Here is a 19,013-nt window from a genome sequence, read left to right as displayed (position 1 = left end):
GGAAAACCGGAGTACCCGGAGAAAACCCACGCATGCACGGGGAGAACATGCAAACTCCACACAGAGAGTGTGGAATTGAACTCTGGTCTCCTAGCTGTGAGGTCTGCACGCTAACCACTCATTCGCCATGCAGCCAAATTTATTTTCTATTTTATATATTTGTATCTTAAACTGTAGCAAATGATGGTCCAAGTGGTCCGACTCAAACCAAAACAGACTCTAACCAAAGCAAATTTTCCCCATAGAAAATAATGTAAATCCAATTAATCCGTTCCAGGCTCACTAATCTAATTTTTTACACAAATGGACAACTGAATATTTAACAATTTAATTGAATTTAATTGAACCCTGGTCTCCTAGCTGTGAGGTCTGTGCTCTAACCACTCGTCCGCCGTGCCGCCCCATAGTTTTTCATGATCGGGGAAAAAATATACCGATATCAAGCATTTTTATGCTGATATCGGACATCCCTAATTATTGATGATTTCATGGTACCATAATTCAGATTCTTTATTATGACTTGAAGTGAAATATCATAAAATAGATATTTTAATTCGATTTTAAGGCATCCTATGTACCGTCTTCACCCAAATAGAAGAAAAAAAGTCTGTCACTCACAGTCATCACCATGGAAAAGTGTTTGAATGGGTGGCAAATTGATAGGATGCTAATTTTGTAGGTATTTTTTTTAATACCAGTATGTTATTTAATTGATATTGAGCAATAAATAAATATTTAGGTCAACATGGTATAGACATTGTATCACACCTCATCATTTTGACAGTGTGACAAAAAAAAAACATATGGATGTTACCTCTTTAAAGGAATGTATAATGGTATTTCGTTTTACCCTAAGAGACACAAATACATGAAATATGGAAATATGTACACTGATACCATACACAGGTTAAAAGCCACTTCGGTGACACACACACACGTCATTTATCTAAACATGAAGAGACCATCACATGCAACAAAAGTTTGCGTTAGTTTCTCTTGATAAGCTTTTTAAGGTCCTTTAGATTCCTGCAACAACTTGAAAGAGGTGGTGTTTTGTGTTTCCTGTTCCAGCACCAAAATTTGCGGTAAAATAAATAACAATAAAAAAGCTTTACTGTGCCGCCGCGGGCAGGGCAGTGGTGCAAGATGTTAGGGACACATTAGAGGAGGAGGAAGTGATAGATTTTTGGCTTTGACACCTGCAAGAAAAAGGAGAATTGTTTAAAATAGGAATGCGTAAAATACCGTAGAATCACAGGTTAATGAGATTATATTGTCACAATGGGATTAGAGACTGCCGAGGGGATGATGGGGGTGGGTAATCCTGAATAATGACATGTATCGGGTAGTACGTGCATTGCAGGGAGCGTCTACAATCGGCAGATAAAGGCGGAGGAGTAAAACCTGATCTTTCCATTAAGTGCTAATGCATGACATACGTAGGGCTAAAGTGCTTTACACCATTGTAGATGACACTGAGCAATACCACTCGAATATTTACACAATCTCTGTGTGGGCATCATAATCACTGGGCATCTGCAGCGGCACTCAACATTTTTGCTATTTTGCTAAATAATGTACTAATGTACAATGAGGGTTCAATCATTTTTGTTTTCGATTGTAGGTGTTTTTAATTTTAGCTTTATTTCTACACGGTCTCAACCACATTTTTAGTAAGACAAAAATTTTTTTTTTTATATTTTTTATTAATTAATTACAGAATTATTTAATCATGCTTGATTAAAATAATAATAATATACCGACGTATATATGAATGAACAAGTATGTGAGTGTGAATGGTTGTTTGTCTACATGTGCCAGTCCAGGGTGTTCACTGCCTCTTGCCTGAAGTTGGCTGGGATAGGTTTCAGCATATCCCGGTAATACAAAAAAATTGAAATAATATTGGACTTTCAAAAATAATTAATTCAGAATTATTTAATCATGCTTGATTAAAATAATAATAATATACCGACGTATATATGAATGAACATGAATGTGAGTGTGAATGGTTGTTTGTCTATATGTGCCAGTCCAGGGTGTACACCGCCTCTTGCCTGAAGTTGGCTGGGATAGGTACCAGCATATCCCAGTAATACAAAAAAATTGAAATAATATTGGACTTTCAAAAATAATTAATTCAGAATTATTTAATCATGTGTGATTAAAATAATAATAATATACGGACGTATATATGAATGAACATGAATGTGAGTGTGAATGGTTGTTTGTCTATATGTGCCAGTCCAGGGTGTACCCCGCCTCTTGCTTGAATTTGGCTGGGATAGGTTCCAGCATCCCCCAGCCACACTAGTGAGGATAAGCGGCATAGAAGATAGATGGATGGATATGAATGAACATACTATCAAGTGAAAGTAGGGTTTAAAACAAAGAACCTAAGCAGGTTGGCCAGACATCAACTAAAAATGGTGGAGGGGGGGCAGCCATCTTGAATGCTAACTGAAGGAAAGACGTCGGTTCTCACCAGGAGCGAGATTTGTGGACACCGAGAATATCGTTGGTAGGCGAGTTGTCCGCAGAGGAGCTTTGGTTCTGCTCTGTATCCTTCAAGCGACCCAGTGAGTTGGTGTTTGGAGGGTTCATATCCAGCTCCAGAAACATGATGTTCTCAGCCTTAATCCACACAGAGAAGATACGTCGTGGTAAAATTGATGTTTAGATGTTTAGCCTATATAAAAACGGTCATTCACAGGCCTTACCCTGAATCTGGTATGAGCTCCCATCGTTATGGCAACCCTCGCATACTGGCTGATGGGTCGTTTGTATCCGACTGCAGATGCCGGCCTTTTCTTCATCTGTAAGGGTTTACTGAACAGGAAGAGGAAGTAGAGATCAGAAATCAATGATGAAAATGATGTGATACATATTCATAAAGATCTATCCATCACTAACCTCTCAGTGGGAACGAGAGGTTGGAACTTCCACTGATCCTCTTCGGTGTCAAAGGTCATTCTGCTCATGATCTTATTCTTCTCTTCTGGAGGGATGAAGTTCTCGATGATCAGGTACCTTCGTGTTAAAGGAAGGATAAAAATGATCGACATCCTGCTTTTGTCAGTGTTAAGATACCGCTCCAATTAAGCAGAGATTGGGGGAGGGCGGAGAGTTTATCTGGCTTACAGCCATGCCCATATAAGGAAGTCCGTACTTCTGTGACATCACAAAGGGGTGATTTTACCACGCCCTTTGAAACAGAGCGTTTTGAGCCATCTCAAACTTCTTTCAGGGCTCACTTCCAAATGTGCAAAGCTCATTAATCTAAATTAAACTTTGGCATAGTTTAACACGAGAGTACAACATTCTAACTACATTTCTAGGTCAGAAAAATGGAAAAAGCACAATAGGTCCCATAATAGAGGCCTCTAGACATAAAATAACACCCCTATAGTCACCCCTACACTTGTATTACCCAATATAGTTGACATAAAAGAGACAAAATAAGCATATATATAAGACATAAATGAAACATAATATAGACTGATATATGTTTGCCAATCACAGGGCACATATAAACAAACAACCATTCACACTCACATTCATACCTATGGACAATTTGGAGTGGCTAATTAACCTAGCATGTTTTTGGAATGTGGGAGGAAACCAGAGAAAACCCACGCATGCACGGGGAGAACATGCAAACTCCACACAGAGATGGCCGAGGGTGGAACTGAAAATGTGTCTCCCAGCTGTGAGGCTTGCGCGCTAACCACTCATCCGCCGTGCAGCCCACTTTATGTATGTATTTTAGTTAATTTAGCTATTTTTCATGCTTGGAAATGCATAATTTAGGCAAAAAATTATTTCCACTTATAGGCTGCATTCAACCTATAATGCAGACCAGGGTTCAATTCCACCCTCCGACATCTCCCCGTGCATGCGTGGGTTTCCTCCGGGTACTCCGGTTTCCTCCCACATTCCAAAAACATGCTAGGTTAATTGGCGACTCCAAATTGTCCATAGGTATGAATGTGAGTGTGAATGGTTGTTTGTCTATATGTGCCCTGTGATTGGCTGGCCACCAGTCCAGGGTGTACCCCGCCTCTCGCCTGAAGACAGCTGGGATAGGCTCCAGCAACCCCCGCGACCCTCGTGAGGAAAAAGCGGTAGAAAATGAATGAATGAATGAATGAATGAATGAGTTACCCAACAATCTGCTCGGTGCCCCTTTTGAATATTTTTCATAATTAGGGCATTGATGGAATATGGGAAACCTTGTTTTTTTTTCTTGGCTTATTCCCTTACTTGAACTTGAGCTCTCTGGTGAGTTCATTCTGTGTCTGCTCCAACTCCTGCCGGCTCCTCACGTGTTCATCATTCACATCCTGGATCTCCGCTTTGATGCACTGAAGTTTGGCATACAACTAAAAGGAAGCGACAGAGACAAAAAACGAGCTGAAATTTGGTCGCCCTGGGGCAGCAGCAGCAGCATCAGAAGCACTGCATGATGCCTTTCCTACACCTCTTTGTCTTACTTTTTTGAGCTTCTTGGTCTTGGCCTCCACTTCTTGCTGCAGCGAAGTAAAAGTCTCTCTCAACTCCAACGTCTCGTCATCCTGCACCAACATCTGCTGCTGTATCTCCCTCTCCCTGCGTGTCTGCAGACATCAGGGATGTTTAACCCCTCCTTGTGGGGAAGACCTTCGTTAGTAGGCATGCAGACACGTACCTGTTCAGCAATCTCGTGCCTTTTCACCTCCAGCATCTTCTGCTGCTCATTGGTGTGATCTATGATGTTCTTACCACCAACCAGCAGCTTGCTCTCCATTGCCTAAAAAACAAAAATCATGTAATAATCAGCTTCAAAGACATCATGTAGGATCTCTTCATTATTGAAGATGTCATGAGAAGTCAGAGTTTAGCTTTTTCTTTGGCTTTTTTGTGATGTTGTGACACTACCACAGAGGCATACTAGTAATGGCCAAAACGGAAAAAGTGTGATGATAACCATAGAACCAGAAATGATATCTGGTTATCTGGTAAAATTAAGGCTTTTTACAAAATTACATATTTCCATCTTGTCCTACTGTGCGGCCATGACTCGATTCATTGATTCGTTGATCTCGCCATGGATCACGTGAAGGATCATTTCTCCCTTTCATTCATCATGTATGCATTTTAAGTTATAGTATTCTGAATTAGATTTACATTATTTTCTTATCTGAAAAAATGTGCATTCATTCCAGTTAGACTCAATTAACGGTGCTAACCAAGGTTACACTGTACAACACTGTATTTTTCAGAACTGTGAGAGGGTTTTGAGCAGGGGTGGGCACTACAACTACGGCTCGGGGGCCACATGCGGCCCACCAAGCGTTTGAATCTGGCCCGCCAGTTGCTTTCTAAGTATTTCAACTTTTAACGTACAAACTGGCAACATGACTTGCTAGTCGTATGTCTTATTTAAAAAAAAACCCAACAAAACTGTCAAATTAAATGACATAGTTTGATGTGGTCTGATGTTTAAAGAAAAAAGGGACATGAGAACATAGAACTGATAGTATAACACTTTTACAGATAAAATTACACAAATAATTCCAGGAAAATTATAAGCATAAAATAGTGTGTGTGTGTGTGTGTTAAATGTATGTTCGAGCCCCCCGGACAATTTTTTAACTCAATGTGGCCCAAATCAAAAAGTCAAAATACTTGCCCATCCCTGGTTTAGAGTATCAAAAATAGGCTTTTTAAGGACTTTTTATGGGTAAAAACTACAGAAGAGTAATGTATGACACTTTGCAATGCACTGTTTTGTTCAAATTATTAAAAAAAAAACTGAAAAAAGGGGCTAGTGTAAGTCAGTGGTCTCAAACACGCGGCCCGCGGGCCAAATGTGGCCCGCAGGACACTACTTTGAGGCCCCCGCCTTGATATGAAAGTTTAATGTTAGTGCGGCCCGCGCAAGTTTGATTTGGATGCTGTATGGTATCATGTACCCAGAAAAAATATTACGTTTGATTAATGTTCATGTTAAAGGTTAAATAACTGTTAATAGTTATCCTCCCTATCCGTGTGGAAGTGGTAAGTTTTTGGCTATTTAAGTTTAAAGGAAATAACATGAAGACTACCGTTTAGGTCGCTAGCTCTCTAGTTTGCGCGTTAGCATGTGTCTCAAGACCCTGCAGTTGCGCAATATGTTGTAAATAAAAAGAGTATAAATGTGACTATAGTCGTGTTTTGTCATGTCTACAGGGCTCTAATAATGCTTTGTTCATTTTAATCTGAAATAAATAATTTGTCTACCCACCAACTATATGTGGTTTCTTAAGTTTTTATTATTTGCCGTTTTATTGTTATTATTATATTTATTTATTACTGATTGATTGATTTTCTTTATTCTTGATTTGTTTATTTATTTTTCATGTTATTTTGTGTAGAAAAATAAAAAGTAAGATATTTGAGAACAGTGGAATGTTTTATCAGAGCTTTTCTTGTAGAAAATTGGAACCAAAGCAAAGTTTTTTAATTTTTAATGTTTTTAATAAATGCGTTTTTTTGGGGTTTTTTTTGGAAAACCTGATGCGGCCCAGTCTCACCCAGACCTGAGCTCCAGTGGCCCCCCAAGTAAATTGAGTTTGAGACCCCTGGTGTAAGTAAATGTACATTTTGAAAACTTGCACATACCACACGGAGTTGCTCACCACTTAATTACATGAAAACACAAAACACACTTGTGCGGAGGGTACAGTGGAGTCCCTCAGAGCGGCTTTACATAAAGCCTCTTTGTTGAGGGCTGTTTTTGTCTTGTGAATGTCTTTTCTAGCTCTGTGGGGACGAACTACATACTTAGAACAGTGGCGGCATTTGCACCACTAGTGCTGGATATCGGAGTTTGAGGGTTTAGACTTAGTTTCAGGCATTCTTTAGAATGTATTAGTGTTCCAGTTCTATAAAAACACAGACAGGATTGTGTGTGTGTTCTTTGTGTTCATTCATATTCATTGTGCTCCCTTTTAGGGCTGATTCATGTCAGGGGTTTTCTCTCATCCCTTGTCCCTTCCTCCTGATAGGCTGGTCATTGTTCTAGAAGCGAATACTGTACATGCAGCCTTTAGGTCAGGGGTCTCCAAATTTGATCCACCGAGGGCCATATACTGAAAAATGAAAGAATATTTTGTATAGAAGTTATTTGTGTACTGCATAAAAGCATTGTGACACAGTTGAAAAAGTGCATTATTAATGTGAATTCGTTTTTTTCCCCCCATTTTTGCTGTTGTTTTCCAAACTTTCTTCTTTATTCGTAATATTATGACTTTATTCCCATAATATTACAACCCATGTTTTGTTTGATTCTAATACTTTTAAACAAAACATTTTTTCTTTAATATTTCATGCCTATGCTACAACAATGCCTCATAATATTATGAGTTTATTCTCTTACAGTTGTTTTTTTCCAATTCTGTTGTTGTGTTTTTTTTTACATTTTCCAACTATTTCCACTTTATTATGGTAAATTTTATTTATTCACATCATATTTTGCCTTTTTGTGCAAACTAGCTTTCTTGTAATGTTCATTCATTCATTCATTCATTTTCTGCCGCTTTTCCTCACGAGGGGCGCGGGGGTGCTGGAGCCTATCCCAGCTGTCTTCGGGCGAGAGGCGGGGTACACCCTGGACTGGTGGCCAGCCAATCACAGGGCACATATAGACAAACAACCATTCACACTCACATTCATACCTATGGACAATTTGGAGTGGCCAATTAACCTAGCATGTTTTTGGAATGTGGGAGGAAACCGGAGTACCCGGAGAAAACCCACGCATGCACGGGGAGAACATGCAAACTCCACACAGAGATAGCTGAGGGTGAAGGGTAGAATTGAACCCTGGTCTCCTAGCTGTGAGGTCTGCGCGCTAACCACTCGACCGCTGTGCTGCCTGCTTTCTTGTAATATTACAACTTAATTTTTTGACTTTATTCTTTGTAAAATTACAATGTTTCAGATTTTCTGATTAAAAAAATAATATAATTTAATGTAATTTAATAGAAAAAATATAATTTAATTAATTTCCAGATTAAATTATATTTTTAGAATGTGCCACAGACCCAAGAAAAAACGGGCCCTCTGCTTTAGACTACGATCAGTTGTCATATTTGATGATTTTCTCAAACAGGTATGTCACAGATAAGTTTGTAAACGTTTTGTTCTTTATAGGTGTCAATACATGTCATGTTCTCCTCATATTTTGACTTCCTGAAGGGGAAGCCTTTCATATTGAGCTGCTCTCTCATTTATATGGCCTGCAGGGAGCGCCTGTGCTATAAATACAAAGTGACGACAACAAGTCTTGCCTGTGAAACAGAAAGACCGAAAAGCAGACAAAGCAGAGAGTTTGAAATTGAAAGGTAGCGACAGGACACACCGACATGAACCGATGCGGCGGAAAGAGAAGAAAACAAAGGTCAGGGCATCTCTGGTGCACATCATGTTGGATGTATGCAGCACTTAAGAAGGCACAGCATCAGGACCGAAATGACATTAGCATCCACTCACTGTCAATCATCTCTTGCTCTTGTCATATTGATGCTGCCTGAAGGAAAACACAGATGGAAACCACTTCTAGTGCAGCACTTATTATATAAGAATGGTTTCTAATTCATCAGTTGCTAAATGTTTGGCAAGCATGTCCCATATTTTACTTATATTTGTTTATGTCAAATACATTTTACAGACATGGGATGTGAACCAGCATCTAGTTTAACTAAATAAAACTAAAATCCAGTCGTCCATTGCCAAAATAATAAATAAATCGCTAAATTGTTTCATGATCGATTAGGCCTATTACTAGTCAAAACTATAAAACCACTAGGACACCGAAGACCTAGACCGCCATAGTTTTCACCCCATATTGTGATTTACATACATTTATATATATGTCAGTCCTACATTTATTTAACCAACATATTTAGATTGCTAAAGCTACCATTGTAACAATGCTAACATATTAACGGTAGCATGATAGTGATAAGTGTTTATATATATATCTACCCATGAAAATAGCTAAAAATACTAGTATGCTAACATTAGTATGCTAACAATGCTAACCTGCATGAAAGTGAAAGGGTGAATTTAGGGGAAAAAAATTGAATAGTGTTTATATATGTGTCTAGCTATGAAAATAGCAAAAAAATTATACTATGTTAGCAATGCTAACATGCTAACATTAGTATGCTAATATGTGGCATAATAGTACTCGGTGTTAATATAAATGTCTAGCTATGAAAAAGGCTAAAAATGATACATATGTTAATGTTAGCATGCTAGCAATGCTAATGTATTAATGTTAGCATGCTAACACCTAGCAAAAGAGTGGTGTACATATATACGTATATATGTGTCTTATGAAAATCAATACATATGTTAGCAAGTCTCTGAAAGGCTTTACTGTTTGTCCACATGCCACACAACACTCCACACTTATAGCATGTACACACAGACACACACAGGCTACATCAATATTTTAGTGAGGGCTTCACTGCTGAATGAGAGATGAGTGATTAGATGTTTTGTTCAGCTTACACACACACACACACACAGATCTTTCCCTCCTCTAATGAAACAGGAAGATGGAAAAACAGGAAACAGTCAATCTATCCCCAAAAGGATGCATACTATGCATTGTATATGAGGAAATGAGATGAGGTGGAGTCAAGGGAAATTATGTGTGTGTGTGCATTGTTATTTCAGAGTTTCCCACAGGACTACAATCTACCTGTGGCAGAATGTGTTGTTAGACCTTCTTTAATAACCGAAGTTTTTGACTTCAGGTCTTGGTTTCTTGGGTAATAATGCGTAACCAAGTCAATTGTGGTAGGTGTGTATGAGGTGTGTTAAGGAGCAGTGTTACAACGCCGTCAAATGTACTTATTTGACTGTGACTATTCTCATTCATCCAGGTCACTGTATTCTCAGGGCATTCAATCAATTCCAATTGGACTGATTAGTTTCAAAACGATAGGATCAGCTGCTCAACAATCAGTTACACCGCAAAATATCACAAACATCTGAAGACATAGCGCTTCATATAATAAAGCTTGGTGGTGGTGACGGATGTGTTTACTCCTAAAGCTACATGACTCCACTCCGCTGACGTGTCAAAAATGCCCTTGTTGTCCTGCTTTCATACTCTCTGGCAGCCAGAAAATGACAGATTGTTTATTTGTTGATGTGCAAACGTTGCCTACTAAACAGGCATCAGCTGATATGAATGCAAGTAAGCAATGTCCCACACTAATCGTGAGTGATTGTAATGATCCCATGTTTATGCAGGGGCTACACATGTAGCCTCGCTGCTCTTCAGTGAAGGAGACCCTTCCTTGAAGAATGGGAGGGTTTTTACTGTTGCCTGTTCAGACAGCTAAGCGAACCCGGGAGGTCGGGAAGCTGTGAAGTTGTGAAAGTGTGAGGTGCTCTGTCAACATGCACAAACTACACTAGAGGTGTCCAGAGGGTTGCAGCATGGTTTCCCTTCCGTTGTTTTTTTTTAGCTGACATTTTACAAGAATAAGGCCAAAATATTACAATAAAAAAGTCAATTCTAACCAAGAAAGAGTGAACAATTTATACATAATACATGTTTAATTTATGAGAAAAAAATTATTTTACTAGATTACTATAATTGTAGTAGTCACAATTACTTTGAGGAAACAAATTACAAAATATATATATATATATTCCCATTTTGTAATTTAGTAATTAAAAAAAATATATATATATATATAGCAAAACAATTAATTAATTTATTTATTTATTAATACTGATAATAAGCTTTTTCACCAACATGAAAAGGCTGAGATGCAGTTTTTTCTAGAAATATTCATTCATTCATAATTTATACATAATACATGTTGAATTTATGAGAAAAAAAACTATTTTACTAGATTACTATAATCGTAGTAGTCACAATTACTTTGAGGAAAAAATTACAAAATGGGAATATATATATGTATATATATATATATATATAGATATATATATATATATATATATTGCCATTTTGTAATTTAGTAATTCAAAAAAATACATATATATAGCGGAAAAATTAATTAATTAAATTAATTGATACTGATAAGCTTTTTCACCAACATGAAAAGGCTGAGATGCAGTTTTTTCTAGAAATATTCATTCATTCATTCATTTATTTTCTACCGCTGGAGCCTATCCCAGCTGTCTTCGGGCGAGAGGCGAGGTACACCCTGGACTGGTGGCCAGCCAATCACAGGGCACATATAGACAAACAACCATTCACACTCACATTCATACCTATGGACAATTTGGAGTCACCAATTAACCTAGCATGTTTTTGGAATGTGGGAGGAAACCGGAGTACCCGGAGAAAACCCACGCATGCACGGGGAGATGTCGGAGGGTGGAATTGAACCCTGGTCTGCATTATAGGTTGAATGCAGCCTATAAGTGGAAATAATTTTTTGCCTAAATTATGCATTTCCAAGCATGAAAAATAGCTAAATTAACTAAAATACATACATAAAGTGGGCTGCACGGCGGTTGAGTGGTTAGCGCGCAAGCCTCACAGCTGGGAGACACATTTTCAGTTCCACCCTCGGCCATCTCTGTGTGGAGTTTGCATGTTCTCCCCGTGCATGCGTGGGTTTTCTCTGGTTTCCTCCCACATTCCAAAAACATGCTAGGTTAATTAGCCACTCCAAATTGTCTATAGGTATGTATGATGTTGTTGTAGTTCAGCCAGCTAGCAGCATCCAGTAGAAACTGTTCCTGACCTAATTGCATTTCAAACTGATCTTACCTACCAAATAGTTGCTCATTTATGTACTCATATACTTCTTAGTATCTCTCAGGTCGACTGTCTGAGAGCCTGAGAGATAAGAACAGACAAAAAGTATAATATTTGTGGTCAGAGCTTTTCTTCCTGTCACTTACACAGACACACACAGCACTCAAAAAGGTGTGTCAGAGACTGGGCAAGTTACAAACAACAGAGGATATAGAGGAGGCCTCTTGTATTTGGGTCAATAAAAAAAACAACACAAACCTTGCATGTGGTGCCCTAGAATAAACCAATAAAAATATATCTTGCATGTTTTTGATGGATACCGATGCAAAGACAGGAAATACTTGACCTCAATCATCTTCTCCCTCGGGTTGATTCTGGTGGCTGCTGACACCACTCAGCACAGGAACCACCCACTCAGCATCAAACATGAGAACTTGCACTGTGTAGCGGGATGGCAGAGGATTTGATACGGTTCAGCAGTATTACGGCCCACGGTGCTTTGAAGGACAATGTGAGACCAAGAAATATGAGAGGCCTGACACAGAAATGGACATGAAAGCGGTACGTGCGCAAGGGGGCAGGATCATGATCTACATTAGCACGATCCCAGGGGACATTCCCACACTGCTGCATACCTTCACCCGCCTTTTAAAACTCAAGAACATATGAGATAAGTGTTCTTGTCTCCAGGACACTTTGCTTGTTTTGTTGTCCTAGGACTCATACTAAAAATCTACTGTATATATGTTTATATGTGGCTCGTTGGTCTAGGGGTATGATTCTCGCTTAGGGTGCGAGAGGTCCCGGGTTCAAATCCCGGACGAGCCCTTGTATTTTGTCATGGCTCACAAAATTGAGTATAGTCAGCACAGAGTGGAACCTTTAAAGCAGGGATCTCAAACTCAATTTACTTGGAGGCCACTGGAGCTAGGGTCTGGGTGAGACTGGGCCGCATCAGGTTTTCCAAAAAAAAACGCATTTATTAAAAACAAACATTTTTTTTTAACTTCACTTTGGTTCCAATTTTCTACAAGAAAAGCTCTGATAAAACATTCCACTGTTCTCAAATATCTTACTTTTTATTTTTCTACACAAAATAATATGAAAAGTAAATAAACAAATCAAGAATAAAGAAAATCAATCAGTAATAAAGAAATAAATATAATAATAATAATAAAACGGCAAATAATAAAAACTTAAGAAACCACATATAGTTGGTGGTTAGACAAATTTTTTTTTCTGATTAAAATGAACAAAGCATTATTAGAGCCCTGTAGACATGACAAAACACGACTATAGTCACATTTATACTCTTTTTATTTACAACATATTGCGCAACTGCAGGGTCTTGAGACACATGCTAACTCGCAAACTAGAGAGCTAGCGACCTAAACGGTAGCCTTCAAGTTATTTGCTTTAAACTTAAATAGCAAAAAACTTACCACTTCCACACGGATAGGGAGGATAACTATTAACAGTTATTTCACCTTTAACACGAACATTAATCAAACATAATTTTTTCTGGGTACATGATACCATACAGCATCCATATCAAACTTGCGCGGGGCGCACTAACATTAAACTTTCATATCAAGGCGGGGGCCTCAAACTAGTGTCCTGCGGGCCACATTTGGCCCGCGGGCCGCGTGTTTGAAACCCCTGCTTTAATGGGAAACTGTACTTTTTTGGGAATCTCGCCCATCATTCACAATCATGAACACAAATTTTTCTGTGCCTTATAACACGAGAAAACATGTTAATTTGAGCTAGCTTAACAATTGGGATACACTTATTTCGACTATGAAGTCCTCTAAAAAAAAAAAAGACTAACAACGTTGCATGGTTTCATATCCATGCTGTGATCCTGCATTAACGTGTACACTGATAATAACAAGTAATAGTTGCAGTATCTTGCCATATTTTGATTATTTAAAACTTATTTTTGAGGTGCATCGATACACATACTTATGCTAGTTCCTTCAATAACAACAGCAGCGACAACACACACAATATCCGCTCTCATTGGGATGGCTGCATCTTCCAGCACAAGACATGTGCTCCAGCATTTAGGTAAAAAATGCTGACGGCAAACGAGCATCTTGTTTAGTCTTTGTAGCGAAATGGAGAGTTAGGTATCCACTCTTCTGTCTGTGAATGACGCTGAGACTAGCGATTAGCAACGTGTTGTGTTAGTGTGTGAGCTAAAACTAGTTTTTCTTGCTAGGTGCTACAATGATAGTATCACTGTAGCTTTGTTAATATACATGCAAGTTTTTAGGGTTTTTGTGAGGGCTATAGCGTCAAAATTGGTATTTCCCATGATGCACGTTGCTAGCTTGATTATATAAACTTGTTTTCTCGCGCTGGAATTCACAGAAAAGGGAATAAATATGTGTTCATGTTTCATATAAGGATTGTGAATGATGGGCAAAATAAAAAAAAAAAAGTGCAGTTCCTACCTTCCATTTTTTTGTAATACAGTATATCTTAATTGATCTCAGTGTACTACAAGTACTGACTGCAAGCCTTCAGTTTCTCAAACTGGCGGCATAAAAATATCACAGAATCACCCGAATCACAGCAAGTAATTACGGTAGCTGTGATTCACTCTTTGATTCCTGGTTGAGAGACGGCTGACATTTTAACATCCATGTAGCCACACAGTTTCTTGTCTGCATGTAAAAACCAAGCGGTGGATCAAGAACAAAACAGGATACGAGAATGGGTCTAAAATGAAGAAGTCACGTGAAATGTTGGCTTAACCGAGTTTGTTAGAAAACAAGTTGTTGATCATACTCAGAGAATTCTTTATCCTATGGTGTTTTCAACTGGACCCATGGTTTGCATCCATTAAATTCGTAGTTCAACTACTGTTTCTGTATAGTCAGGATTTAAAGGTCTATATGAATGATCATCATTACACAGGAAAACTGCTTAACTACTTAACTGATTTCCATTAGGTTTTGTTGATGGGAAAGTCATTCAATTTTGTCGGACAAAGGAAATTGGAAATCTGGGAAATGGGTCAAACAAGACAAGCGAAATTGCAGCAATAGTAGGTTGTCATTTTGCAACAAGAGTATTATGCACAATTAGATGTAAATCCAGTCAGGAATTTCGATGAACAATATGTGGTCAGTGGGATTATCCTATGGGAATTAGTCTGTATTTGCCTGTGTTAACTTTGGAGATTATTATTTGAGGGTATTTTTTTTTTAAAGGATGGGGAAATTCCTGGATGTTCTGAACTACTTTTTCAATGCCAGTGTCATGTTAATTAAAATAACGCAGCCAAGGACGTGTTTGGCAGAGCATGGATGAAGATGCTGTTATAGCCAAGATTGCAACTCTATGCTGCCAGGTAGCACTTAAATATGCAGACACATTTTTTTAGTGGTCAGTCAATTGATTAAAATGGCCACCCCGACCCAAACAAGGGGGACTTTTGTGGGCAGGGCTGCCTCTGTCCCAATTGGGGCTCTAAGCCTATAATAACAAATTGAAATAACAAAAACAAAATGCTCACACCTTGGACCGACCTCACACTCTTTGTTTAAAAGGGAGCAGCTGCACCATTACACCACCACTTTATTAAAATTATTTTAAGTGCACAATGACAAACTGAAAGAATAAACAAAAATGATCAGACCTGAGTCAGTCTCACATTTGGTTTAAAAAGGAGCAGCTGCACCATTACACCACTATTTTATTTAAAATATTTTAAGTGCAAAATGCAAAACTTAAAGAATAAACAAAAATGCTCAGACCTGAGATCGATCTCACACTTTGTTTAAAAGGGAGCAGCTGTACCATTACACCACCATTTTCTTTAAATTATGTTAACTTCTAAATAACAAATTGAAAGAATAAAAAGATGCTCTAAACTGGGATGAATCTTACACTCTTTGTTTAAAATGGAGCAGCTGTACCATTACACCACTGCTTAATTGTCTTATTCTGCATGTGAAATGTGTCTGTTTTTGTTCGCTCCTTTCTCAGGCTGACTTGGTGATCTATGCCCCATAACAGCGATGCACATCCTTTGCGATGCACACCCCCCCATAGATCGTGGGGCCCTGCACAGCGTGTGTTCTGCGTGTAGGGAGGGGTGGGTCTGTTTTTGTGGCTCCCTTGCACTAGAGGATTTTAGGGGAGTTGTCGCAGCTAGAGAAACATTTTTGAAAATATTTTTTTTCACACCTAGTAAGCTAATTTTGATAGTGAAAAAGTTTCATCAGTTTTTCGAGGCCCCAGCTGTGTGTTTTTTTTAAGGGAGGCTCACTGTGCCACAGTTTGAAAAGCCTTATACAGTATTTTGAAGGAGAACACCAAAAAAGCAGTAAAGTTAAGATGAAGTTCCTCACCTTGTACTTGGCAGTCAGCTGCTCTGTGGCTTCCTGTTCCTTCCGAAGATCCCCCATCATCCTCTCCTTCTCCCCGAGAAGCCTCTGCTTCTCCTCAGCTAGAAGTGATCGATCTCCTCTGATGGCCTCCTTCTCCCGCTCCAGACGCTGCTCCTCTTGCTTGACATAGTCCTCTGCCTCCTTCTCCACCTCCTCCTCCTCCTCTTCACAATCGAGGTCTTCATCCCCGTCGTCGTCCACCTGCTCCTTCTTCTGCTGGCTCCTCCACTTCCTGTGGTTGAGCTGGGCCCTGAGCCGAGCGATTTCCCGCTGGAACTCTCGGAGAAGGGCGTCTTTGGGGTCCTCGTTGACTCGAGGCTGGTTTTGGATGTTCTTGGCTCGGTTGGCGTAGCGGAGAGTGGTGAGGGTTTCGTCATAGTGTTGAGGGGAGGGGCCTAAAGTGGCCACCATGACGGTCTTGGCGTTGCCACCCAGTGAGTCCTGCAATAGACGGGTCAGCTTTGAGTCCCGGTATGGCACATGGCCACTACGGCCATCTGCGAGGGCTGATATCACATTCCCTAATGCCGACAGAGAAAGGTTTATCTTAGCCGCCTCTTTCAAACGCTCCCCTTGGACGCCTGTCTTAGCCTGGCGCTCGCTACCAGCCAGATCCACCAGGTTGAGGCGACCAACCCGGATATGCTTTCTCCCATCCGGGCCCGGCTGGCCACACTCCACGGTGATCAGGAACAGGGCGTGAGACCTGGATGAATGTTCATTCATGTCCGTGGCCCCCACTGCCCTCGCTTGGTTGCCCACATTCATCACTTCCTCGATCTCCTTGATGCTCTTGCACACACAAGAGGTGAGATCTGGTACGTAGACTCCAGTCTCTGGACTTTCTCTAAGCTCCAGTCCTCGGGCGTTGCCATGGTTGGGATCCAAGAGATCACGGACCTCCTCGCGATAGATCTCCAGGTAGGACGCCCGTACCAGGTACTGCTTATCAGACTGCGAGCGGGAGATGTGTGTAAAGATGTGGTCAAAGGCATTGGGTATCACCCCCCGTTTCTCGGGGTCCAACCACATCCCCTGCATTGTGTACGTCTTCCCAGTGCCGGTCTGCCCATAAGCAAAAATGGTACCATTGAATCCTGCCAGAACAGAATCAATCAGAGGCCGAACGCTCTCGTCATACAGATCCCGTTGTTTGGAATTGGCATCATACACTGCATCGAATGTGAAGGTTTTCTGGGGTTCACTGTGGGATGCTCGAGGATTCCTGAGGATCACCTGTCCAAGCCGTAGGTCCATCTGCACGATGCCCCCAGAGGGCCCGTTGGACTGCTCTTTCCGGTTCAGAGGTCTACATCGAACAACCACCTTTACTGACTCACTGCTCTTGTTCTTAGACATGGCTGGCTTTTTGAAAACGATAATTTCAACACAAACACCTTGTTTGCTAGCTGAGAACTGTCACCATAAATGTTTTTCTTATTAACAGAATATTCAAAACGACTTGATAATTATATCTTGGATGTAAATAATAATCAGCACAGGCTAGCATTCAGTCAGTACAAATGACAACATGCGATACTGTCTGTTAAATTAGCATAAATGGCAGGCAGCTCTCACAGACTGGATCGACGCTCCATTCCTCGGTTCGTATCCGAATAATATAGCCGCACTTTCAGCTATAAAAAGAAGAACATTTCGCTAACATTGTCTTCATTTTACACGCCGAAAGTATCCACATCTTTCTGTCCTTCGCTCATTGATGCTCCGGGTGTCGGTCTCGAGACAGATCCTCCTACTGAACACTCGAGCTCCACACCCCGTGTCACTGCGGAGTAAAGCAAAGGATGCTGGGAAATTGAGTTCATCATTTTGGGGTCGCTGCCAAACAAGCCACCATTATTTTCAATTGCATTTTTTTCGTTTAATATACTAAATACATAATTGAACACCATTTTTGCATTAAACGAACAATATCATATATAAAATAAATAACTAATATCATTGTATATATTTTTTACAAATATTTGTAATATTTTCAGTGAAAAATTGACACACAACACACTCATGTTAACATTAATGTGAAGTTAGGCATGCAATTTTTTACAGGTTATCAACTATCAAAAAGCATGCTTGATGTATGCTGAATAAATACATGTAGAACATTTTTTTTAATTTTTTTGAAAATATCATTTTAAAATAATATTATATAACATGACTATATCATGGGGACTGCTCGTAGAACTACCGAAGTTCCGAGCGGTAATCCCTTGTGGTGCAACACTGCCATCTAGTGTGAAACATTGGAACACACTCTAAGCGACAACCATGCAATGTCACAAAAGGAGGTCAGGAGAGTCATATAAGAGATACATAATGTTCCTCTACGCCAAGTGTATACGCAGGTGACATTTGAGAGTTTGCTGGTGTGTAAACATTTACTCATGGAAACACACTTCTCTACTGTACTTTACCACAAAGTGGAAAGCCCCAGCAATATGAGGAATTCAAAGTTATTGCAATGTTTTTCTTTTGTGAAGTGGAAAGGGCACTTCAGGACAGAAAATTGACCTTCTCTGTAAATAATATGGTCATATAAAGATACGGTTATGTTAATGACTACAGTATATGTCAAATAAACCAAAGGGTTTTTTTTCTGATTCAGCACTTTCAATGTGCTAGACGTTGACTAGAGATCTTGACACTTGAAGTGTTATTGTGGAAAAAAAATCTGTGTGGATGTCGATGGTAAATTAAAACTATGATCAGGCTACTTTAGCAAAATCAAGCTCGTCTATCATACTCTAAAGTTACATAACATTTTGCCTCTAACGCGACTTCAGCCTCTTGAATTGTCAAGTCTGAACTTGGCGGAA

The 19,013-nt window shown here is 39.6% G+C and overlaps 1 protein-coding gene and 1 non-coding gene across 2 annotated transcripts; one reads left to right on the top strand and one right to left on the bottom strand.

Annotated features, from left to right (window-relative positions):
* Window positions 1-769: 769 nt before the first annotated feature.
* kif3ca (kinesin family member 3Ca) lies at window positions 770-17,960 on the bottom strand. The gene is made up of 8 exons (XM_058056873.2): window positions 16,141-17,960; window positions 4,688-4,789; window positions 4,494-4,616; window positions 4,264-4,382; window positions 2,914-3,030; window positions 2,721-2,829; window positions 2,486-2,634; window positions 770-1,199 (listed from the first exon to the last, which is right to left on the bottom strand). Exons 1-8 carry the CDS (start codon window positions 17,536-17,538, stop codon window positions 1,112-1,114), a joined length of 2,205 nt encoding a protein of 734 aa, XP_057912856.2. The 5' UTR covers window positions 17,539-17,960; the 3' UTR covers window positions 770-1,111.
* Window positions 12,533-12,604, top strand: trnap-agg (transfer RNA proline (anticodon AGG)). Its single transcript has one exon. It is a non-coding gene; the product is annotated as a tRNA-Pro (tRNA).
* Window positions 17,961-19,013: the final 1,053 nt, after the last annotated feature.

Source organism: Doryrhamphus excisus, linkage group LG19 (genome assembly GCF_037039965.1).
Source record: "Doryrhamphus excisus strain RoL-2023G ecotype Guam linkage group LG19, RoL_Dexc_Guam_v1.1, whole genome shotgun sequence".
Classification (NCBI taxonomy): Eukaryota; Metazoa; Chordata; class Actinopteri; order Syngnathiformes; family Syngnathidae; genus Doryrhamphus; species Doryrhamphus excisus.
The sequence above is the reverse complement of the archived record's forward strand: the minus strand, read 5'-3'. Positions and strand labels throughout refer to the sequence as shown.